The sequence below is a fragment of the Macaca nemestrina genome, chromosome 2 (genome assembly GCF_043159975.1).
Source record: "Macaca nemestrina isolate mMacNem1 chromosome 2, mMacNem.hap1, whole genome shotgun sequence".
Taxonomy (NCBI): domain Eukaryota; kingdom Metazoa; phylum Chordata; class Mammalia; order Primates; family Cercopithecidae; genus Macaca; species Macaca nemestrina.
In genome coordinates this window covers 45,408,921-45,426,881 of record NC_092126.1, presented here as the reverse complement: position 1 = coordinate 45,426,881, position 17,961 = coordinate 45,408,921, and the positions used below count along the sequence as shown (strand labels likewise).

The window sequence follows — 17,961 nt, the reverse complement described above, 5'->3', positions numbered from 1 at the left end:
GCTCGCGGGGCTCCCTCCTGGGTCTTCGGCCCGGCCTGCCTGATGGCCTTGCAACTGGCTTGGCCACCACGTGGCGGGGCTTAATCTGACTTGTGTCTCCCCTCTCCCCGTGTCTATGGAGGCGGAGGGAAGCACTGGGGCCCAAATATGTGGATTTTGGTTTACCGCTGTTTTTTTTTTTTTTTTTTTTTTTTTTTTCTTAGCGGAGAGGCTTTGCCCAGAGACCTAAACTAGGGAACAACCGTAGCGGCGCGGCGCCTAGGGAGCCGCTCTGGAAAGTTAACTCTTCGCCAACCTCGAGACGGCCCCAGGAGCTGGGCTGTGGGACCTGCCCGGTGGCCAACGTTGGCATCGCCTCTTCAGCCTTCGTTAATATCAGCCTCCCTTTCGATGGGAAGCGCTGCCAATGGCCAGTAATTTTCAGAAAGGGGGAGGAGAACTGGGCATCTCCAAATATGGGAACGGCAAACTTTTTTATATTAACCAATTGCTTGCCTATCTTTCTTTAAAACCATGTTCTTCATTCAGCCTGGCTCTTACCTTCTCTCCCACTCCCCCCAGTTAAATTGATGTATTTACCATTTTCCTACAAGACTTTGCCACAATGCCGAGGACTTGATTATGTATATAAAATCTTGTGTTACTATGATGGAGACAGATGGCAGCTGGACAGAATGCTTTATCAGGCTGCAATTTAAATATTCTAAGAGCTAGCAAGCTTTCGGATCCCATTATGGTGCGAGAATTGATTAATCAACATTAACTTTTATTTATATTAATAGGCTACACCTTTCTGAAGGTAACATCAGATTGTTAGACCATGTTTCAAATTACATTATCTTTTCTTCTTTTATGTTCCCAGACCTGTTTTCACATGTGGTGGCATTCTTACTGGAGAGTCTGGATTTATTGGCAGTGAAGGTTTTCCTGGAGTGTACCCTCCAAATAGCAAATGTACTTGGAAAATCACAGTAAGCATTTTTTAAAAAGGTATTCTCCTGGAAGTGGGTGTTGGAAACAGTGGGAGGCTGCTGCCTTTTTCCTCTGGTGGTAGGATTTGAGTAAGAGGCAAATGCCTGAAATAGGGAAATGTTGGATTTACCCCAACTATTGGGAAGATTTTTATTAATATAATAGATCTAGTCGTGTCCTGCATTAGTGATTACAAAGGGCACAAGGTAATGCTTGAAGGAATAAATTCTCAAAGCAAATGTGTTTCTGAAAGCCCAGTGTGACTCAGTTGAGTTTTATAGATTCATAATTAAAGCTGTTTTCAGTCAAAGGCCTGTGGTAATGACCTTTAGAGGTTTTTTGTTGCTCGTGCCTTCATAAATTCCCAGTGGGAAATAGAAGATCAAAGATAGTGCTTTGACTACTCTATGCCCATTAGGAAAGGAAAAAGAAAAAAAATTTTAAAAGCCCACTTAATGTTCCTGGGTTGAAACCACCTCTAAAGGCAGTGTAAGAATAGAGAATTAGGCCGGGCACGGTGGCTCAAGCCTGTAATCCCAGCACTTTGGGAGGCCGAGACGGGCGGATCATGAGGTCAGAAGATCGAGACCATCCTGGCTAACACGGTGAAACCCCGTCTCTACTAAAAAATACAAAAAAAAACTAGCCGGGCAAGGTGGCGGGCACCTGTAGTCCCAGCTACTCGGGAGGCTGAGGCAGGAGAATGGCGTAAACCCAGGAGGCAGAGCTTGCAGTGAGCTGAGATCGCGCCACTGCACTCCATCCTGGGCGACAGAGCGAGACTCCGTCTCAAAAAAAAAAAAAAAAAAAAAAAGAATTAATGGGGGGGGCAGGTGGGAATCTAAATAGCAGCCAAGGGCCAATAGAAAGTCCATGCTGATCAGTAATCACATAGATGATGCTGAGTCAAGATAAGCTGGATTTAGAGACAGCCTTTTTTTTTTTTTTTTTTTTTTTTAAACTGATTTAGAGTCAACTAGAGTGAGTCATCTTTCCAGTCAGTGTAGCATGGACTGTTATCTTCTTCACGTTTTTGTTGTTGGGAAGTTGTTTAGTAATTGAATACATTGGTTCACTGAGAACTTCCTTTAGTCAGGTTGTGCCACTGGAGGACTTACGATTTTTTAAAAAGTAGCCCCGGCTGACTGTGTAAACTAGCAGTTACTGTGTGCAGGCATTTACCGTGCCAAGTAGTTAACAAGTATAATCACCCAGAATCCTCAAAACAACTCTGTGAGAAAGTATCTGTTATCATCCCCATTTTATAGATGGGGAAGCTGAGGCCTGAAACAATTACAGAAATTGACTTAATCAGACAGTTGGTAAGCCCAACTTTATGTAAAGTAAAACCTACTCCCACTGAGGTCATTTTGCAGGCAGATATGAGAGGTCCCCTTTCATAATATAAAACTCAACTCTTACATGCCTTGACGGCCTCTTGTAAAATACCAACCATGTCACAAACTGGTACAGATTTCATTATGTTATAGCACATATGGCCAGGAGAGAAGTCATAGAAAATAATTTTGAAATACCATTAACATAAATGTGAAATAAGGCTCTGAAACAAAAATAAAAGCAGCTTGATTTTCGTATCGTAATTGTGTTTTAAATGTAATTAAATGGCTGTAAGTTTTAAACGACCCTAGAAAATCAATGGCTCAGAAGCGTCATGTGCCCAAGAAGAAATTCATGGTTGGCCATGTGTTCTGAATATTGTAGACAGTGTTGATGTGACATTAAACTTTGACTGAGGCTGGGGGACACGTCCAGTGAAAGCTTTCCTTGATAAAGGAGCGTTTGCCTCAGGAGAGGCATGGTTTACTGTGTAGGAGTGGGGAAGTTAAATGGACGCTCCATCATGGATGTCTTGTGAAGGGAGAGCCTGTGAGCTCAGCAGTCACTTCCCTGGATTCAAATTCCAGTTTCACCGTCATAAACTCTGTGTCCGGGATTTACCTCCTTTAAACCTCAGGATAACTGTGAAGACAAAATGAGATAGTGCAAAACGCTTCAACTCAGTGCCTGAGTGGGGAAGAAGCTTGATTTGTCGGAAGAACAAATCAAGGAGGTCGGAGTGGCTGGAATGGAATGAGCAAGGGGACAGTGGGAAGAGAAGCGAAGGTGAACGGGACTCTGTAGGCCATGGTGGGGAGTTTGCATTTTGTTTTGAGTAGGAGTCCCTGGAAGATCTTAAGCAGAGGGATGAGCTTATCTGGCGTCTGTGTGGAAGATGAACAGCAGGGAGTTAAGAGTAGAAGCAGAGAGACCAATTAGGAAGCTGTTGTGGTATCCAGGAGAGGGAAGATGGTGGAGTAGACAAGGTGGTAACAGAAAAGATGAAGAAATGCGGAGTCTTCTGCCTACAGTGTTTTCTCAAAAGCTCTGCCTGCAGTTAGGGAGGATACGCACCAGGCTGTGTCTCCCTGCTTAGCCATTCCAGACAGGACTGTGCTCTGCTATGGCCTTGTCCAAGGCCATCTATTAAAGGTGTTTCCAAAGGTGGTTGGTCCACCCCACTTTTCTGTTCCTGCAGTCGTAAACCAAGAATAGTGTTCCCATTGGGTGATTCAGTATCACTTTTATTAAACTATCACAGAGACCAATGGAGCTGGGAAAGCCTCAGAGTGGTCTTTAAACTGTAGTTCCTGTAGCTGGGGGGAAATATCTTGCTTTCACTCACTGGCCTCCCATTCTGTTCGTCCAAACCGGAGATGTGTCCCAGCATGGTAGCTTTCACCACTAAATAGTTTTCATTAAACTGTTTATCAATGGAAGAATGGGAAATGTCTGATTTTAACTTTTGCTTTAAGAAAGGTGAATCCTAGTTGTTACCACCAAACTTCCAGTCCTTTGTATTGGACTTTCTGATATGGAAGTACAGCCCGCAGATTGGAAATTTAATTTGTCCTTACATTATAGTACTTTAAAATTTTTATGGCAATTTCTTAGACAGCTGTACTGTTCCAACACACTATATTGGCTATTTAAATGTAAATTAATTAAGTTAAATATTTAGTTTCTTAGTCATACTAGCCACATTCAAGTGCTCAGTAACCATATGTGGATAGTGGCTGCCTTACTGGACAATACATAATATGGGTATTTCTGTCATCACAATTTTTCTTGTGGACAGTGCTGTGCTATTAATAGAAAAATTTTATGCTTAATTTTACTCACGTAAGGATATGTTGAAGACAGAGGTGCTCTGTGCTGCTTAGTTGTACTTCTGCTTTGCAACTAGGGAAGCTTTGCAAATAGGGAAGCTGCACTGGTTCTTTGTAGTTGTTGCAGCTGTAACTGGAACTCAAGACTCTTGACTCAGCTTTACCACCAAGAGTTGATGGCCTTAACTAGTCTTAGGTTTTTTACTTTTACTGTATGTGTTCTCAAAAAATGTATGCTTAGAGACTAAATTAGAGAATTTGAGTGTTAAGAAATAGTTGAATATTTTGTAATCCATGATGGGGCTGAGAGTTTCTTAGTTTCCTTTAGGAGTTGATTCTGGGGACTATAAGCTAAAAGGCATCTGCATAAAATCCCCTAATTCTCATATACAGGGATGTGGGCATGAGTGAAATGTGATTTGACAGCTAAGGTATATATAATCCTTTGGAAAGCAGTGACTGGTCTTCTAAGCAGGCTTGGAAGAACAATAGGATTGGGGTGAGGCATAAGTCACCCTAATTTATTTAAGAATAAGAATCAGTAACTCCACCTGTATTAAGCCCTGCAGCAAGAAATGAAACTCCAAAAGTTGACATCCCACCACCTGGACCCCTCTATTACAGTGGTTTTTCTGCAGTTCGAGATTGTGTGCAGGAGACAACAGTAAGAAACATCTCCGAGATCCATAAAGGAAGTAGGGGAGAGTGGACCATTGTGGGAAAAAAAACACAGCTGGTGTGATGTATTTTACTGCAACATAGGCAGGACACATTTAGAAGAGCGCACAAGGCATGGTGCTGGGTGCTGGAGACACATAGGTGAATTTGGAGGTGATGAGCACATGGGGAGCTACCTGCTAGGATGTGTTCCTGAGGCCCTAAGTGGGAAGTGAGAGAAAGCCCACCAGGCGTCTTATATTCTGTGCTCCGCAGGCACCCCTGGCATAGAGACCACCATTCCATTAATCGCTTCATTATAAATTCATTGCAAACTCAGCAAATCATCAATACTTCTGTTCCTTGATATTTTTTCATAACTTGTTCATTTTATAATTCCCGTAATAGAATGAGAGATACATATTGATGATTTGACCAAATATGCATTTTGGTTTGTTTTTTTTTTTTTAAAGAAAAATAGACATACGTTGAGAGGCTGAGGCGGGTGGATCATCTGAGGTAAGGAGTTCAACACCAGCCTAGCCAATGTGGTGAAACCCCGTCTCTCCTAAAAATACAAAAATGAGCTGGGTGCGATGGTAGGCGTCTGTAATCCCAGCTACTCAGGAGGCTGAGGCAGGAGAATCACTTGAGCCTGGGAGGCAGAGGTTGCAGTGAGCTGAGATCCCGCCATTGCACTCCAGCCTAGGCAATAAGAGTGAGACTCCATCTCAAAAAAAAAAACAAAAAAACAGAAAAAGAAAGATAGACATTAATAGCAAAAATAAGACCTTGTGAAAGCAACTCTATTTAGAGTTCGACTTTGGCTGCATATGGTATGGGTGGCTGAGTGGAACCAGCTGAAACTTTGTTTATAGTAACTGCAAACCAGAGGAAACTTAAAGCCTAGAACCTTCTGGGAATTCTCCTTGAACAGGTATATAGGAATTTTTGTTTAAAATTGGTTCCCAAACTTAAAACTAAACATCACATCTGAATGTCTAATGCAATTGCTGTTACATTATCTAATTGAAACAGCAATTGTTATGCAGAGATCGCTGGAATTGATTCTGTTCTTAGATTTAAAACTGGGCATAATTTACAAATCTGTTTTTAGAAGGTGATGATCTGGCCAGGTGCAGTGGCTTACGCCTGTAATCCCAGCACTTTGGAAGGCAGAGGCTGAAGGATCGCTTGAGCCCAGGAGTTCAAGGCTCCTGGAGTGAGCTGTGATCACACCACTGCACTCCAGGCTGGGCGACAGAGTGAGACCCCTTCTCTAAAGTATAATAATAATGATAAACAAGCAAACATAAAATAAGGCAATCCATGTATGTGGTCCTGTTGTTAAAAATCATTAGGTTTTTATTATTTATAATTTAAAAGTACTGACATTGGCCAATTATTTAAGGATTCAGTCATTTCATTCTCAGCATAAATCTAACCTGAGAAAAATCAGCAAACATTGAGCAAAGATTTAGTCTTGGGGTCCACCTAGAATATAACTTTTTATCCCTTTATGAAGAAAATATGGGAGAGGCCAGGCATGGTGGCTGTACTCCACCTGTAATCCCAACACTTTAGGAGGCTGAGGAGGAGGATTGCTTGCGGCAAGGTGTTGAAGATCAGAGTTCAAGATCAGCCTGGACAACGTAAAGAGATCCTGTCTCTGCAAATTTTTTTAAATTTTTTTTTTTTTTTTTTTTTTTTAGCCAGGAGTGGTGGTGCGCACCTGTAGTCCTCACTACTTGGGTGGCTAAGATTAGAGACTTTCTTGAGCCCAGGAGTCAGAGGGTATAGTGAGCTATGATTGTGCCACTGCACTCCAGCCTGGGTGACAGAGCAAGATCCTGATGATGATGATGATGATGTGGGAGGGTCACAGACCTATGACAGAAATGGGAGGAGAATGTGGCAATGGGTAGAGGCAGTCCCATTAAAGCAAAAAGTATGTGGCATAATTTTCCTTATTTAGCTACTTCATGAAGAAAAAAGTGTAAGTTGTCTTACATAGAAAAATCTTCAGATTCTCCAGGTAATTCAAGTATTATCATCTTTATAATTACATATGTTTTTCTGTTCAGTTAGAGTGAAATACAGTCACACAGCCCATAACAATGTTTCAGTCAATGACCACCACATATATGACAGTGGTGCCGTAAGATTATATTGCCGTGTTTTTATTGTACCTTTTCTGTGTTTAGATACGCAAGTATTTACCATTGTTTTACACTTGCCTGCAGTGTTCAGTACAGGAACATGCTGTTACAGTGTCGTAGCCTGAGAGCAATAGGCTATACTATATAGCCTAGGTGTGTGGTGGGTTATACCACCTAGGTTTGTGTAAATGCACTCTGTGATATTTGGACAACAGAGTCACCTAATGATGCATTTCTCAGAATGTATCTCCATCATTAAACAACACTTGACTGTATACTTGTGATAGAAATCATGGAACTAAAAATAATAATAGTATTTATAGTTTTTAGTATATCTTGAATCATTTTATTTTATTTGCATCTGATTCTCTGGGATTGGGGTGACAGACCTTAGTATGACCATTTTATAAGTGGGGAAATTGAAGTCTAAAGAACTTGTATCTTAACTAATGTCATATTTGTAAATGGTATGAAAACGTCAGCACATAACGTTCTGACTCAGGATACCATTATACTCTCACGCACTTATTTATCAAATATTCACCAAGATTTTTTGAGCACCTCCTATTTAGTGGGCATTGCATTGGACTGTGGGGGTAGAAAGACAAGGCATAATTTCTGTCCTCAGGGAGTTTATAATCTCGTGGAGAGCAGTTAGACAAGAGAATCGGTAACGGTTATGTGTGTGAATTCTTATAATGCCCACTGTAAGCAGTTTTAAGTGTTAGTAATTTGGAATAAAGCTTATTTTCACTTTTAAAAATTATTGAAGATCTTAAGATTAGTTAAGGTGAAAATAATTATTGCTTCGTGCAAAGAGTATGACCTGTTTTACGTGTGTGCTACTCTAAGACTGGATAAGTTGTTACTGTATCCTTTGTAAGGATCTGTTTGACTTCCCAGGATTATTTTACATGTGCCTTGATATTTCTGAAGATGCCTAATAAACAATTATGTGAAGGCATTCCTATAACATTGCCTTGAGGGCAATTTTATAACTTACATATGTTAAAGTCATCATACTTAATCCATCCTCCAGATGCCTGATTAATTTTAAATGGCATTCCTATTTAGTTGAAGGAACTAGTAGATTAAAAATGTGATTGGGGGCCGGGCGCGGTCGAGGCGGGCGGATCACGAGGTCAGGAGATCGAGACCATCCTGGCTAACACGGTGAAACCCCGTCTCTACTAAAAATACAAAAAACTAGCCGGGCGCGGTGGCGGGCGCCTGTAGTCCCAGCTACTCGGGAGGCTGAGGCAGGAGAATGGCGTAAACCCGGGAGGCGGAGCTTGCAGTGAGCTGAGATCCGGCCACTGCACTCCAGCCTGGGTGACAGAGCAAGACTCCGTCTCAAAAAAAAAAAAAAAAAAAAAAAAAATGTGATTGGGGGCCGGGCGCGGTGGCTCACGCCTGTAATCCCAGCACTTTGGGAGGCCGAGACGGGCGGATCACCAGGTCAGGAGATCGAGACCATCCTGGCTAACATGGTGAAACCCCGTCTCTACTAAAAATACAAAAAAAAATTAGCCGGGCGCGGTGGCGGGCGCCTGTAGTCTGAGCTACTCGGGAGGCTGAGGCAGGAGAATGGCGTGAACCCGGGAGGCGGAGCTTGCAGTGAGCCGAGATCGCGCCACTGCGCTCCAGTCTGGGCGATAGAGCAAGACTCCATCTCAAAAAAAAAAAAAAAAAAAAAAAAAAAAAAAAAAAAAAAGTGATTGGGATTTATGCCTTCCCAATAACTTTTGTATGGCTTCATGAGAAGAAAGAGTCAGCAGTGGTGAGCAAAGGGTTTGCGAAAATTGAGACATAGTGATAGTCTAGTAAGATCAGTGCTAGGTGTATAATTTGAGAAAACAAATAGTGAATTTAGGCAGGAACTCAACTTTTAAGTCACTTAATTATACCTAAGGGTATAGCAAGGGGTTCTAAAATTGCCGTAACTATTATTTGCCTGGTATAACCACAGCAGGACAGATAGGGGAATGGAATTTTGACTTTAAAAACACATTTCCTGACTTTAAACTGTACATAGGATTTAGAATTATATAGAGACTTAAATTCCAATCTTAACTATGGGCTTTTTAAAGAAAATATATATGTATACATTGGTTGCACTAGGCTCATTATTTCAGTTGCCTGAATAGTAACTTAATCCAATGCTTGAGCTAGTATTCTTTATATTTAAGAATAGTAAAAATGGGCCGGGCGCGGTGGCTCAAGCCTGTAATCCCAGCACTCTGGGAGGCCGAGGCGGGCGGATCACGAGGTCAGGAGATCGAGACCATCCTGGCTAACACGGTGAAACCCCGTCTGGACTAAAAAAATACAAAAAACTAGCCGGGCGAGGTGGCGGGCGCCTGTAGTCCCAGCTATTCGGGAGGCTGAGGCAGGAGAATGGCGTAAACCCGGGAGGCGGAGCTTGCAGTGAGCTGAGATCCGGCCACTGCACTCCAGCCCGGGCGACAGAGCGAGACTCCGTCTCAAAAAAAAAAAAAAAAAAAAAACAAAACAAAACAAAAAAAGAATAGTAAAAATGAGTATAACTAACAGAAAATGTTTGCATATCCAGACTATATGAATGGGATAAGAGCACTATAGCTTGTTTTTTTTGGGGGGGTGGGTGGGTGGGATGGGGTTATTTTTTAATCCAGAAAGTATAATTTGGAAACTTTACAAATCTTTTTTTTTTTTTTTTTTTGAGATGGAGTCTCGCTTTATCGCCCAGGCTGGAGTGCAGTGGTGTGATCATGATTCACTGCAGCCTCGACCTACTAGGTTCAAGGCATCCTCCTGCCTCAGCCTCCCCAGTAGCTGGGACTACAGGCGCCCACCACCACACCTGGCTAATTTTTTGTATTTTTTAGTAGAGATGGGGTTTCACCATGTTAGCCAGGATGGTCTCAATCTTCTGACCTTGTGATCCTCCCGCCTTGGCCTCCCAAAGTGCTGAGATTACAGGCGTGAGCTACCACGCAGGGACAAAACGTTACCATTCTTATGGCACATAAGCTGTTCAATTAGATTCAGTTGAAAAGATAGCAGAAAAATTTAAAAGTTTTCATTATTGCCTTAACTTTTTCTGGGAAGCAGGGCAAATATAAATCCTAAATCCTAAATAAATAAGCACTGTAGGTGACATTTTCCCACCAGGGCCTCAGTCCAATTTTTCTAAATTTGTTTAGCTTTCTGCCTGCTTTTGAAGGCTTCTGTTGCTTGTTTTTGTTTTCTTTTTCTTTGCTCTTTCACATGGAAATCAAGTCTGTTTTTATTGATTGAAAACTTGATGTTTTATAAATAACTTGTTTGTACTACTTGCATTTTTAGTGCTGTGTTCAAGCAGATGCCTTAGAAGAGGTTTAATGAGTAGAAAAGAAAATGAGAAAACATGAAAATGAAGTCTTCATGTATATTTTTTTTTCTGAAAGAGATTCTCTTTAATAACATATTCATACCAAACAAAAATCATTCTTTCCTGAAACATCACTATAAAAATAGAACATAAAGATAACACATTTTTTTAAAGTAGTATAAATCAAGAAGGCATTTAGTATAATTAAAACACTCAAAGGATTTTTAAGAATATATTATTTAAAAGACAGATTAAATTACTTCTATATCCCTTGACCACCTCCAGAGTTAAATTTATGATGTGAAATTATGGGCAAATAAGAATTGTACCATAAATTTGAAAATGCCTTAAAATCTCTGATTTGGCAGTAAAAAAGGGAAGGGTCTCATTTATTGGTTGCTTAATGCTGAAGACCAGAGAAACATTTAGAGGGCTCCTAATTCTAAGGAGTTCTTTCGGGTTTTTTTTGAGACAAAGTCTCACTTTGTCACCCAGTTTGGAGTGCAGTGGTTTGATCTTGGCTCACTGCAGCCTCCGCTTTCTGGGTTCAAGAGATTCTCCTGCCTTAGCCTCCCAGTAGCTGGGACTAGAGGCACCCACCACCACGCTTGGCTAATTTTTGTATTTTTTAGTAGAGACAGGGTTTTGCCATGTTGACTGGTCTCAAACTCCTGACCTCAAGTTAGTCCGCCCACCTTGGTCTCCCAAAGTGGGATTTCTTTTCCCACATTGCTCTACTTAGAGTCAGGAGAGTGCTTTTGTGTGCTGTCACTTTCCCATGTTTCTCGTACAGAGAAATGTTACATGTATGGATTGCTCCTCAATCCTATGAAAACTGTAATAACCACTGTCAACTTAGACAATTGCAACTTATGAGTTCACAGCTTTATCAAGGGTGGCAATAGCACTTTGGGGGACTTTTGAATTTCTTACTCTAGGAACTTGGGAGAAAATAAGTGTTTTCCTCAGATACATTATTTGGTTGATCATGAGAGTCAGTATGGCAAGTCTTTAGGAAACAAATATAAACATCCCAAAATAAATGGAACACCCACAGAGAAGTGGGGAGTTGGAATTATAACTGCCCAAAGCACAAGCCCTGCCACTAAATATCACCTCTTTTACCACCTCACCCCCAAGCCGCTCCTCAGTACTGCATATAATAAAATAGTGTTTTCAAAAATATGAAGGGAGGGAGAGACCATTTAATCAAAGATAGGCTGTTACATGGACCGGACTGACAAGAAGAAAAGCACAGGGAACCCAGGGGCAATTTTACTCCTGCTAAATGCTCCTAGAAATGAATAAGGGTTTGATTGCTAGACACAGACCTTCTAAAATCCCTGGGCTACACTTGAGCGCCTCCAAATAAATTGTAATTTGTTAATTCATTAAAATTCTAAAGTACCCATCAGAGATCAGGTGCTGGATTGGGCACAGAAACTGCAATAATTGAAAAATCACATTCCTGAATGGGGCTGGGTGAGGTAAGGAGGCTCTCACTAGTTGGGGGGATGTCCCAGAAACAATGAACAGTGGCAGGGATCATGGTACAGGGTTATATGTGTGATATTGCTCAGTTACTAGAAGAATGGGCATTGGAGAGTTATACTGACATGGGTTCAAATCCCTGTTCAGCCATTTAATTTACTAGGTATGTGATTAAGTTTCTGGAACTTTCTGAAGTTAGTATCCTGGATGTAATGGTCAAACCTGCCTTGTAAGGTTGATCTGAAGACTGAAGGAGGCAGTAGATGAAAGCCTCTTGGCACAGTGCTTGGCACAAGCAGGCACTCAATAAATGGTAGTGTTGCTTTATTTATTTATTTTTTAACCTCTCTTCCAGGTCTGTAATAAGGAATAGAAGTGTGGTGTTTGTGTAGAACTTGTCTACAAGCCAACTTGTTTCAAGCTGGATGGTAATCCCTTTGGGGCATGGCGAGTTCCCATTGGAAATACCCATTCCTACTCACTATGCCCTTTCTTCATTTAAAATATGATCTTTCATAAGATCTGGACTTTGTCCACAGAAGCGCTTCCAAACCCTCCCTACTTCAACCAGCCACCGCTACCCCATCACCGACCAAGGGCATTCCTTAACCGTTAACTTTTCAAAGTAGAGAAAAGATTGTCGGTTAAAAACTGCAAATAATTTTCTCTGTTTACAGATGGAGATTTTATTTTACCCTTGGAGTCCCAAATCATTAGGATAGGCCTCACTAATTATACAAATTAAGTAAAGACTGTATTCACTTATTCCTAATAGAGACACAACATAATATGGTGGTTACAAGTGTATTTTCTAACAGTGTAGTTTCTGGAGCCAGACAACCTGGTTCAAATACCAGCTCCACTATTGTGCTGGTGAGTCTCCAAAGATGACCTCCCCAATCACCACACCTCCTGCTATTCATGCCTTTTTCTGGTATCCCCCAGCATTGAATCTGGGCTTGCCCTTGGAACAAATCGGATGGAGCAGAGGTGACACACATTGCATGACTTCTGGGGCAAGAACATGAGAAGCTGCCATATAAGGACCACCATGCTGTGAGGATGCCCAACATAGCCATGTAGAGAGGCTTTGTGGAGAGAGAGAGAGGCCCAGAAGGTCTCTAGTAGTTGCAGTCTTCTCAGCTGAGGTGCCAGACATGTGAATGAAGTCATTTGGAAGGCCTAGCCCAGTGAGCCTTCAGATGACTCAAGCCCAAGCTCCTAACTGATAGTAAATGCGTGAGAGAATTCAAGCCAGAACCATCCAGCTGAGACCAGTGACCCACAGAACCGTAACAAATAAGAATGCATTATTGTTTTAAGCCACTAAATTTGGTGGTGGTTTGTTGTGCGGCAGGAGATTACTGTAATAGTTACGAGCTGTATGACTTTGGGCTTGCTACTTAACCTCCCTGTGCCTCAGTTTCCTCATCTATAAAATGTGGATGATAATACTGCCTACCTCATAGGATTGCTTTGGGACTGAAATTAGTTATTATGTGTACGGCATTAAGAACAGTGCCTAGCACATGGTAAATACTCAAAAAATGTTATTTCTTCATGAAATATTAAACTTATTGAACACTGTGTGCCATGGCCTGTTTCATATCCTGGGCACACAGTGAGAAGGTCCCTGCACTAATGGTGCTTGCATTCTAGAAGCAGGAGAGAAACCGTAAAATAGATAGGATGGTGATGTTAAGAGTGACCCTGATGAGGTGACATTTGAGTGGAAACCTAGATGATGCAAAGAGTCTACCCACTGATGGTTCTTGGAGAAACTGTGAGGTCACCACTCCTTCGGGTGCAGTGATTTATTATGTGGCAGCAGACAGTATCTCTGAGGCTTCTTGCCCGTCATAAGTGAAGCACAAAATGTCTCCTGGATGTTTATAAATGGAAAGGCCTTGCTCATGGATTAAGGTTAGCTCCTGTGGTGAGGCTGGTAGGTTTGGATTGCTTCTTTATGTTTGGTGTCTTTGGTTTTTGACTTTTGAGAGATGCTTTGGGGATGTGACACGGGGAGGAGGGAGCTGAAGGGTCTGTTTTTATGAGGAATGTTGCCTTGGGTTCTGGGTACCAGAACTTTGCACTGTGGTGTGGAGTTGGGAGGAAGCTGTTTTCGTCATCTCCATTCACAGCTCTCTGCAACCTTTATTGGGGGGAATCTTAAGAACATCAAGAAAGAGCGCCCTTGGAACAGATAGAGATTTCCTCTTCATGGGTCTGTCCAGGGTACTTCCATCAGCAGGGACATTTCATTTACACATTCATCTGTTGATTGACACTTGGGTGTGCTTCTCCCTTTTGGCTATTTTGAGTATTTTGAACCATGCAGTGCTTTCACTTCCTTTGCATATGTAGTCAGGAGTGGAACTGCTGGATCATGTGATAATTTAGGTTTTGAGGAATCGCCAAACTGTTTTCTAGAAGTGAAAGAGAAAAAACCTGGTGAACACTGTTACCAGGAAGCCAGACTGCTTTGTAGGCCAGTGTGGATGTCCCCTGGAGTTGCTCCCAAACAACTGGCATTTTGAAGAGAATGCTGGCACAGTCATCAGCTGCTATGAACTTGAGCCATTGTGCTTTAGTGGTTACAACTTGTGCATTGTTTAAAGATACATATATTTGTGGTTGACAAAATTTTTTTAAACAAGGGGATCATCAGGAGCCAGGCAGCTACTCCAGGAGATGCCCAATATGCTTGTTTTCATTATGATAACTATAATTTTAATGAACTTATTTTATTATTTCCCCATAAATCTTAGATATATGAAAATTTGTTCCTATAAATCTTAGCTATGCGTATACTATTTTATTATTCCTTATCAATCTGTATACATCTGCAAATAACAAAACTATATTTCTTAGAATAGAAATAACAGAATTATGAAGTCAGAAGGGAATTATCAGACAGTCTTCCTAACTACCTGTCTGTACCCTAGTACACACCGGATGTCCACTTCCTCTGTGTTCCCATAGCATTCGGGGACATCTTTATTACAGCACTGATCAGCCTGTATTATAATCATGTTTATTAATCTGCCTTCCCTACTAAACTATAAAGCTCTTGCAGACAAGGCCCTTGTTTTAGTTGTCTATTTTCCTGGTAGCTAACGTAGTGGTTGACACATACAGTAGTAGGTGAGTGAAAGAATGAATTGATTAATCAATCAATTCATAGCTCCATCCACCTGCTTCTGGGCAGAACAGCACAGAAATGATAAATCTCTGAAGAAAAGTATCAATTTGTTTCCAAAGATGTCTGGAGAAAGGAGACGTATTAGTCCATTTTCACACTGCTATAAAAAGCTACCTGAGACTGGGTAATTTATAAAGAAAAGAGGTTTAATTGACTCACAGTTCTGCATGGCTGCGAAGGCCTCAGGAAACTTAATCACCATGGAAAGTGAAGGGGAAGCAAGGCACGTCTTACATCATGGCAGAGAGTAAAGGGGGAGTGCCACATTTCAAACCATCAGCTCAGCAGGGCACAGTGGCTCATGCCTTTAATCCCAACACTTTGGGAGGCCAAGGCGGGCGGATCACGAGGTCAGAAGATCGAGACCATCCTGGCCAACATGGTGAAACCCCATCTCTACTAAAAATACAAAAACTAGCTGGGTGTGGTGGTGCGCGCCTGTAGTCCCAGCTACTTGGGAGGCTGAGGCAGGAGAATTTCTTGAACCCGTGAGGCGGAGGTTTCAGTGAGCCGAGATTGCACCACTACACTCCAGCCTGGCAACAGAGCAAGACTCTGTCTAAAATAAAATAAAATAAAACCATTAGCTCTCATGAGAACTCATTCACTGTCACGAGAATGGCATGGGGGAACCGCCCCCATGATCCAGTCACCTCCCACCAGGCTCCTCCTGCAACATGTGAGGATTACAATTTGAGATGAGATTTGGGTGGGGACCCAGAGCCAGACCATATCAGGAGACTTCTAAGTTTTTGTACTCCGTAGAATTCTACATCGAGAAAGATGTTCTCTTCCTGTGTCCTCCCCTGCTGTGTGTCTAGTTGCGTTCTACACCCCCAAGTGTGTCATTTTCTGTCACCATATGATTGTATTGAATGACTGTCAGTGTACCAACATTGGTGACATGAACAGAGCAGCAGGCCGTTTGGACTTATTGTTGGTTTCTGAATACTCACTTTCCAGTGTAGGTGAACATTCCAGATACATCATTAACTGAAGCTCCTATGTGCTTTCTCTATTTACATTCCACCAGTCAGTTGAAATATAAATATGTATTATGCTTCTTGTAGATGCAAGAGTATAATGCTACAATTTTAATGTTAACTTTGTTAATTATATGTGTAAAATCATTTTGTGTTAAACTTTCAAATCATCAAATAAGGAAATAGGTTAACAGTTAATATGAATTAAGAGAGTATATTATGTAGGTAGGTAACTTTAAAAAAATTTTTTCTTTTTTTTTTTGAGATGGAGTTTCGCTCTAGTTGCCCAGGCTGGAGTGTGATGGTGTGATCTTGGCTCACTGCAACCTCCGCCTCCCGGGTTCAGGTGATTCTCCTGCCTCAGCCTCCTGAATAAGCTGGGATTACAGGCGCCTGCCACCACACTGGGCTAATTTTTGTATTTTTAGTAGAGATGGGGTTTCACCATGTTGGCCAGGCTGGTCTTGAACTCCTGACCTCAGGGTGATCCCCCTGCCTCAGCCTCCCAAAGTGCTGGGATAACAGGTGTGAGCCACTATGCCTGGCCAACGTTTTCTTTTAGAGTCAACAAGTGCTTATGAAAATGTAAGTAATATAAGGTTGAGTGATATAGATGAGGTTTTATCATAATTCTAACATTTTAAAAATTGAATATTGAACTAACATTTATAACATTAAATAAAATCACCTTCAGTATGTATTTAAGTTTTCAGTATTTCTTTCCATTTGGACCGTAAGTCTTTTGGGGAAAAATAAAAGCACTTTTTGGGGGGGGAATTCTTTATATCTTCTCAGGATGAATTAATAGTAAATTTTATCCTTTTGATGATACTTGGCTCTGGCTAACCTGTGATTTTCACACTTGCCCAAGATAGGTATTCAGTGATCCTGGAGTAAATATATGAGGGAAACGGGCATTGTGGCTTTGTGATGTAGAGCCTTGTAACAGGAGAGAAGATTTTTTTGCCTTAGTGGTTATTTGGTGAGCTATATGAAGACAGAAGGTTGAACACCTGCTATGGATGCAACAAGGAAGGATGTTGGAATGGGGATCAATGAGATTATTTTATTCGATTCATACAACAAACATTTACTTAGCTTGGACTGTCCTAGGCACATGGGATATATCAGTGAGCCAAACAGAGACTCTTGCCCTTGAGAAGCTTTTCATGCCTAGGATGTTCTAGGAGCAGCAAAGAGGCCTATGGGGTGAACAAGCAGAAGGTTGTAGAAGCTGAGGTTGTTGAGAAGGAAGTGGGGTAGATCCTAAAGAGCCCAGTGGGCCATTGTGAGTGAAATGGAAAGCTTATCAATAAGGGCTCTCGTAGAAAATAGCACAGTCAAAATACAGTGATTCAAGGGGGGTTGTTTACGTAAGGACTATCCGGAAAGAGTAGGTAGGCTACAAAGGATAGTACAGTAACACAGAGAAAGTGGCAGACAGGCTGTCACCGCTTCTAGTCCCCAAAGGAGGTGTGGAGGGTGTTGGTACTAGAAGCCAGGAGTCAGCACAAAGTGACCTCACAGAGAAGGAGACAGGAAAGTAAATGCCCTGACCTGACTCTCCTCTCTGTTTTCAGTATCTTGTTGGGGCTTCCCATGGCCAAAAGCAACTGAAAGACAGTTGTTGATGCATTCATTTAGGTCAACCACCCAAGAAGAGTAGGGTGAAGATGGGAGGAGAGTGGATCTGGAGGGGCAAGTGGACAATGTTTGGCACAGGGAGTCTGTATTGGGGTTCTCCAGAAGTAGAACCAATAGGAGATGTAGATATATAAATGCATATGTATATAAAAATATGTATGTCTATGTTAATGCAAGTACATATGTATATTGAATATACACACACATATATATACACACATATAAAGAGCTTTATTTCAAGGAATTCGTTTATGTGATTGTGGGATTAGGAAATAGTCAGTCTGAAATTTGCAGTGCAAGTCAGCAGACTGAAAATTCCCAGTGAGAAGATACT

The 17,961-nt window shown here is 41.6% G+C and overlaps 1 protein-coding gene across 2 annotated transcripts in view; it reads left to right on the top strand.

Annotated features, from left to right (window-relative positions):
- The window catches only part of LOC105470002 (procollagen C-endopeptidase enhancer 2), a 135,808-nt gene that overhangs the window by 550 nt on the left and 117,297 nt on the right, over positions 1–17,961 (top strand). For both annotated transcript variants that reach the window (XR_011619769.1, XM_011721696.3), the window contains exon 2: positions 863–971. Coding sequence is in view for 1 of the 2 variants with exons in the window: in XM_011721696.3 (XP_011719998.2) it covers positions 863–971 (109 nt within the window). In the remaining variant the exon portion in view is untranslated. The remainder of the gene's footprint in view (positions 1–862; positions 972–17,961) is intronic.